The 7,579-nt window shown below is 42.8% G+C and overlaps 1 protein-coding gene across 1 annotated transcript; it reads right to left on the bottom strand.

The window, feature by feature from the left end:
• Window positions 1-2,109: 2,109 nt before the first annotated feature.
• Window positions 2,110-3,402, bottom strand: LOC123486438 (ribonuclease inhibitor-like). Its single transcript, XM_045217750.1, has 5 exons — window positions 3,280-3,402; window positions 2,921-3,091; window positions 2,665-2,838; window positions 2,505-2,551; window positions 2,110-2,354 (listed from the first exon to the last, which is right to left on the bottom strand). The coding sequence occupies exons 1-5, from the start codon at window positions 3,339-3,341 to the stop codon at window positions 2,110-2,112; spliced, it is 699 nt and encodes a 232-aa protein (XP_045073685.1). The 5' UTR covers window positions 3,342-3,402.
• Window positions 3,403-7,579: the final 4,177 nt, after the last annotated feature.

The raw sequence follows: 7,579 nt of genomic DNA on the forward strand, positions 1-7,579 counted from the left end.
TAAGCAAGGTGTTGAAGCTATCCACTGAGAACCGTCCTGAGGTGTACAGCAGTCCTGAGGTGTGCATCGGAGTGCCTGAGGTGTTCAGTGGCGGTCCCGAGGTATGCAGTGGAGTGCCTGACATGTGCAGTGGAGTGCCTGAAGTGTTCAATGGAGGTCCTGTGGTGTGCAGGGGAAGTCCTGAGGTAGTTCAGTGAGGTGCCTGAGGCACCAAACGCAGTGGAAGAAGTGTCCAGTGACAAAAAGAAGACAGCGGCTGCTGAAAACCTTCTGAACACTGGAAATGGCCTCAGCAAGGTGATGCAGCTATCTACTGAGAGCTGTCCTGAGGTGAGCAGCGGAGTGACCGAGGCGTTGAACTCAGTGGCAAGGTGTCCAGCGAAACAAAGAAGCGGGAAGAAAAATGGCGTTCTGCGATTCTTCCGACGTGTGTTGAAGTTCTTCACATGCACCATCAGCCTCCCCAAAGAGGAGTGACTCAAGCACAAACACACACACACACAACTCTGGGCCACACTCTGCATCTGAATTTCTCCACCATCTCCACCTTTCCTTTGAACTGCCTAGTTTTAATAATAAAAATAAAGGGGATCTGAACCCCAACAAAAAAACTGGTTTCATTAGTGTTTTTCATATAACTTGAAATTCATAATGCTTGAAATAACATTTTTATTAATTAATTATCCAGACTATTAAGCTGTTTGAGAAGTACTTATTAAGTACTTATTAATCACAGTATTACTGCATTACACACTAGTAAATATGTACGAAATCATTTGAGACACTTTGCATATTAATGTAAGTTTGTGGTTGAATGGCTCTACTGTGGGATATGTTCCTGATCAAAACCAAATCAAACTTTATTTTCAGAGCACATTTCTTACAGATTATGCATTTCAAAGTGCTTAGCAAATAAAATAAAAGGTTAGAAAGACACAAATAGGTTTTATAAATGAGACAAATTAAAATAGTAAAACAATAACAGTGGACATGAGAGACTAATGCATTAAAATAAATGAAAATAAATAAGATATATACAATAGATAGTATGACTAAGCAGAAGCATGGCTAAAAAGGTATGTCTTGGAGCTCTTCAAACTGTCTACAGTTTCTGAGGCCCTCAGATCCTCCGGCAGGCTGTTCCAAAGGCCAGGACCATAGTGGCTGAAGGCAGCCTCACCAAACATTTTGGTTCTCACCTTTGGAACAACTAAAAGAGGATCTGAGTGACCGACCGGGCACATACAGTATCTTAAAAGCATATCAGACATGTATTCAGGTGCAGGGCCACGTAGTACTTTAAAAATCCCATACAGCTATTTTAAAATAAATTATAAAACTACAGGCAACATTTACATTTACATCTACGTCATTTAGCAGACACTCTTATCCAGAGCGATTTACAAATTGGTGCATTCAACTTGGGATAGCAAGTGGGACAACCACTTTTATTTTTATTTTTATGGGGTGGGTGGGTGGGGGTAGAAGGATTACTTTTATACTATTCCAGGTTGTTATGATGAGTTTCTCAGGTATCAAAGAATCAAGGATGCAAGGATATTCTTAGACATTCTGTGGAGATTTCATACCAAGCATTTATAGAATCACGAGCTTGTGGGTTCATCTAACAAACGGACATGGCTTTTGCCCTTCGTCAGTTGAACTAACTAGACAAAGAAGACCCTATATCTTATATAGCCTTTTGGTTCTCATTCCTTTCACATACATTTGGCAAGTCTCCATGGGCACTCCCTGTCTTTGATGTTCATCACTTTTTACCCCAAGTCAGTATACTAAACATCACTCATGCTATCCTAAACATCACTAATCTACCTTGACATAATGGAATGAAGACTTTATGGCCCCAAACCTCTCATTTCTTAACTCTTCCTCTGTCCTCACAACACTATGGCATGACATCATTATACCATAAAGGTCACACATATTACCACGAGGTCATACATATTGTAGATACTATTGTTTTCGTTGATAATAACCCCAATATCAAACCATCCTGTGGCCTCCACCTGCCAGTAGAAACGTCCAGTAGATAAACCCTTGGTACAATGCACAGACAGGGATCTTGTACAAATTGATGGATCAATCCATTTATTTGATTCTTCCCCTCTGGTAGCTTTCGTTTCCTATGCTAACACCGTCCCCACTGTTAGCATTGTTAGCTTCGTTTCCTATGCTAGCACCATCCCCACTGTTAGCATTGCTAGCTTCGTTTCCTATGCTAGCACTACTTTGACTGTTAGCATTGTCCTCTCTCCACAACACTGTCCTCCTATCCTCAGACAGCCTCAGGTCAATGTGTGCAGAATCTGGGTCCAGGGTGAGCTCACTGGAATCTGTAGAAAACACACATGCACAATGAGGAGCCAGGGAAATAAGAAAGTTAAATGTTTTTCTGTTTAGCTGACGGTACTTTCTCATTGTTTTAAAGGAAATGTCAAACTGAAGAAACCCTGTATATCATATTACACATCAGTCAGACTCACATTTCCTCAGGCCTGGTTTGATCCTGCACTCTCCACACAAGTCCACACTGTATTGTTTTAATAGAAATAGTTCATGTCAAGAAATAATCATAATATGCAGAGGAATATTAAAGGAATATTAAAGTAACTAAATAGTGTACACATAACATATTACACTAACTTGAGTTTATCCAGTCTACAGTGTGGATCCTCCAGTCTAGCAGAGAGCAGCTTCACTCCAGAGTCTCCTGGGTGATTGTAGCTCAGGTCCAGTTCTCTCAGGTGGGAGGGGTTTGACCTCAGAGCTGAATCCAGAGAAGCACAGCCTTCCTCTGTGACCAGACAACCAGACAGCCTGCAGAGAACAGTTGGAATGAGTTAGGGTGCCATACTCAATTCAAAAGGGTTTGCTTTACATCAATATGTGAGCCTCTCACCCCAAAACCTGCAAGGCACAGCGAGGGTCCCCCAGTGCAGCAGAGAGTCGCTCCACTCCTGAATCCCCCAAGTCGTTGTCTCTCAGGTCCAGCTCTATCAGGGTTGAGTTTGAACACAGGACAGAGGACAGGGACTCACAGGATAACTCTGATAGATTACACTGCCTCAGTCTAAGAGATGAATGAGAGAGATAGCAGGAGAAACAGAGAGAGAGAGAGAGAGAGAGAGATTGAAATTTGAATTTGGTTTTATCCAAATACCTGTGCACAGAAATATAGAATGTTAAATAAAACTGTATGTATGTATACCACACTTTACTTTTTTTTTTTTTTTTTTTTTCAGCATCATCATTTCTCACCCCTGTTTCTGTATCTGACAGTGTGGATCCTCCAGTCCAGCAGAGAGCAGCTTCAGTCCCATGTCGCCCAGGGTGTTGCAGCTCAGATGCAGTTCCTCCAACTGGGAGGCTGCTAGAGCAGGGGACAAACCTCCACAGGAAGTGACCTCACAACGGACAAGTCTGGCGTGAGAGAATATGGAATTAAAAGGGGCTGTATGGATTGACACGATTCGAAACACTTGTTGTCGTGAAATATCGCACCTCAGTATCTTCAGTTCACAGTGTGGACTCATAAGCCCAGTGGAGATCCCCTCCACCCCGGTGTCTGTCAGTTTGTTTGTCGCTGAGGTCCAGCTCTCTCAGATGGCTGTTCTCTGACGCCAGAGCTGAAGCCACAATTTCACCGCAGCTCTCGTCGAGCCAACACCCAGGAAACCTATGGATTACAACAAAGTGGATCATCCTTCTACACTTTGTGGACTTACATGCTTTAGTCTCTCTTACGGAGTGTAATCGTAGTAAACAAGTTTACAGAAGAGTCTTTTAAATTGACTTCAAACAGCTAAACACTTGGCTGACTTCCCTGTTCCGTCCCCTAACATCCCTTAGGTGCCGTTGTTGCATTGCTAGTTGCCAGCAGAAGAAGAAGCTGTAGATCCATCTATCCATTCATGTCACAAACGGCTTCCGTTTTCTATTTTTCTTCCACTTTACTAAGAAGCTTTTTTCTTGGTTTGCTCTTTTTTTGTTTTGTTTACTAATAATTGCTCACCTTAGTGTGTGCAGCTGACTGTAAGATTGATTCAGTGCAGCAGTTAGCACCTCCAGCTCAGTTGTTGAAAACCCTTGGATATGACTGATGTCTAGTGACTCTAGTCTGTTGTTGGGACCTGCCAGCTGCGTCTATGAAGGGCTTCTGGTTCTCCAGCTGGCTGTAGATTATGCTGAGTTCTCTCAGGTGTGAGCCAGGCATTTGGATAGCTGATGCCAAAATTTCAGCGCAGTCGTCTGTGAAATAGCAGGCCACTAGCCTTAAGAGGGGAAAACAAAGGGGCTTATAAAGGACATAAAAAAGTGTAAATTATACTAATAGTCGTAAGTGACTACGGGAATCTACCAATCTTAGGAAAGTAAATGGAGGCAGGTAGCTTAGTGGGTAAGAGCGTTGTGCCAGTAACCGAAAGGTCGCTGGTTTCTATTCCCGAGCCGACTAGGTAAAAATCTATCTGTACCCTTAAGCAAGGCACTTAACCCTAATTGCTCCTGTAAGTCGCTCTGGATAAGAGCGTCTGCTAAATGACGATAAATGTAAATTCACTATCATCTGAACTTACATAGCCTTCCTGCGGTATCTAACTATTGGGAGGAGTCTGCTACGGCCCTGACTTGACGTGTTGTATTTTCTCGTGTCAAATTCATCCAGCACCTCCTCTGACATCAACAGCATGTACGCCAGCGCCGAGCACTGAGCAGAGTGTCAGCTCAATCTTGGAGAGACTTTGGGAGGTCAGGAACTTTAGAATTTCATTCACCAGGGAGTTGTCCTTCAGCTCAATCAAACAGTAGAGGAGATTGATACACCTCTCTGAGGAAACAAACCATTCAGTCGATAACTTGACCTTGATGTATTGGATGGTATTCTGGATACTCTCTTTGTCTCCCCTCTGTCTGGAGCTGTAGGCATTTCAAGAGGATCTGATTGGACTCCAGTGAGATGCCCAGAAGGAAGCGGAGGAAGAGGTCCAGGTGGCCGTTCTTGTTGTGGGAACGCTTTATCCACTGCACACCCGTGTAAGTCATGCAATGTATCCAGCTTTCCGAAATATAGTGAAACCCATGGTGAAATCCATGGCAAACCATTGGTATGACAATGGGAAACATAGAGTGCTGCGAAGAACTCCTGAATGCTGAGATGCACAAAGCTATACAACTTCCTCTAAACATTGGGTCCTCCTCTCTGAAGATCTCTGTGCACATCCCTGAGCCCAAAAAGGCTTCATTGATATCAATATCACACTCTCTCAAATCTTCTTCAGAAAAACACCAGATTGCTCTTTAACAGGTTATGGGAGGCTAGTTTTCCAAGTTTCAAAAATCTGTCGTCAGACTCTGACAGTTTCCGAAGGTCTGTTTCATTTTTCCCATGCTTCTTGTTCTCCAGGTTTGTCAGAGTGAGTAGGAAACAAATGTACATCTCAGTCAGAGTTTTAGGGACTTCTTCAGAACAGGATCCTCTCAACATGTTCCCAAGAACCATGGCAGTAATCCAACAGAAGACCGGAATGTGGCACATGATGAAGAGACTCTCGATGTCTTTATGTGTGAGATGATTTTGCTGGACAGGTTCTCATCATCACTGAATCTCTTCTTGAAGTATTTTTCTTTCAGTGGGTCGTTGAATCCCCGAACTTCTGTTCACGGTCAAAACAGTCGGAGGGTATCTTATCAACTGCTGCTGGTCGGGAGGTTATCCAGAGGAGAGCAGAAGGAAGCAGATTCCCCTTGATGAGGTTTGTCAGCAGCACGTCCACTGATGTTGTCTTGGTTACATTAGACAACCTCTTGTTGTTATGGAAATCCAGTGGAAGTTGGCTTTCATCCAGACCATCCAAGATGAACACGACTTTGCAGTCGACCACCTTCTTTGTGTCTTCCATATCTGAAAGTTCAGGGTGGAAGTCACTCAACAGCTCCAACAGACTGTACTGGTCGTCTTTGTTTCGATTCAAATCCCTGAATGGAAGGGTGAAGACGAAATCTACATCCTGATTGGCTCGTCCTTCTGCCCAGTCAAGGATGAACTTCTGCACGAGACTGATTTTCCGATGCCAGCGATACCCTTCGTCAGCAGAGTTCTGACGGATGCCTCTTGTTGGAATATAGATTTGAAGACGTCATTGCAGTTGATTGCATGGTCTTGAAATGCTTTGGTCCGAGCGTATCGTCCATCTTCCAAACCTCGTGCTCTTTGTTCTCCCCCTTCACTCTCTGTGATGGAGAGCTCTGGGTAGATCTTGTTGAGCAACGTTGGATCTCCACGTTTTGCAATGCCCTCAAAGATGTTCCCAGACTTCTTCCTCAGACTTGAGGTTGTTTTTCACTCCTCGCAGGCCTACTTTAATTACTTCTAATCAGGAGAACAGTAGAGATATTGAGTAGTTTGTTAGTCCCGAGTTTGCCGTTCTAGTGTCTGTAATATGTTACTTTTCACACAAAGTTAGTTTGCTATAGTTCTAATCAGAGTTTGATTATTTGTTACATTTTATTTTTTTTCTCCATTTGGTCTGGTCGTGTTCACATTGCCAAATGTCAAAGGAATGAAATTGCCTAAACGAAACCATGTGTTCTTCATGCAGGTTGACTCATCATGGGTTGTTTGGTACAGTACTTAACCTACACCCAATGTAGACGGTGCTAAATAGCCTAATAATGAGAAGATTTGCAAGGTCAATTCATGATGTTTGCATATTCACTTTAAATAGGATGTTTACGTCACTGCTGTGTTTTAAATGGCGCAAAACGCAGACGAAAATTCAACTATAATAGGGATTCACATTCTGTCTTATTTTAGTAGAGCTGTATCTGTTCATCTCAAATAAGTACAGAGGTTTGGTTCACTGAAAATCATTTTTGAGAATGTGCACATTTCTGTGTGACTCACCAGTAGCTGGATGACTTGTCTCTGGAGAGACAGGAAACAGTCAAGCTCTTAATAAAATAAAAAAATACCCTCTATTATCTTCGTAAATATCTTTATGATCTTCGGTCGTAAAATAATAAACGGAGAAATAAAGTTTTCACCAGCGCCATGTGAACTCATAGTGATATTAATGTTAACTGGATCCCTCACCATTGCAGCCAACAAGCTGGGGTGCATCGACATTAGAACATGAAGAGTTGGGTTGACAACATTAATGGAGGCTCAAATAATTGAAAGTTTTCCTTGTCTGATGAAAGTGTTCTTTGTCTCTGATTAAATGTTCACTTCCCTCATGACCTCATTTGTAGGCAGGTTTTAATGTCTATGCTTTCTTGCAACACCTGCCAATTGTCACGATCGTCTAAGGAAGCGGACCAAGGCGCAGCGGTTTGTGAACATGTTGACTTATTAAATTAAACAACCACGAAAAACAACAAAACAAATAGCGATAGTGAAGTCCACAGTGACAATGACTGAACATGGAACAAAACCCACAACCCTAAGGTGAACACTGACAGTTTAAATATGGCTCCCAATCAGAATAGCGAGGCGACAGCTGACCTCGTTACCTCCGTTGGGAGTCGCATGGCGAGACAAGACACTACGACCAAAATCAAC

This window comes from Coregonus clupeaformis, unplaced genomic scaffold, assembly GCF_020615455.1.
Source record: "Coregonus clupeaformis isolate EN_2021a unplaced genomic scaffold, ASM2061545v1 scaf1217, whole genome shotgun sequence".
NCBI classification, from domain to species: domain Eukaryota; kingdom Metazoa; phylum Chordata; class Actinopteri; order Salmoniformes; family Salmonidae; genus Coregonus; species Coregonus clupeaformis.

Bases quoted from the DNA above. Each gene is read 5' to 3' on its own strand.
- LOC123486438 (XM_045217750.1), bottom strand. From the start codon at position 3,341: ATGGGACTGAAGCTGCTCTCTGCTGGACTGGAGGATCCACACTGTCAG. The intron at 2,839-2,920 runs GTGAGAGGCTCA...TGTTCTCTGCAG, and splicing joins TGTGCCTTGCAGGTTTTGGG to GCTGTCTGGTTGTCTGGTCA. The intron at 2,355-2,504 runs GTGAGTCTGACT...TGTTTTCTACAG, and splicing joins CAAACCAGGCCTGAGGAAAT to ATTCCAGTGAGCTCACCCTG.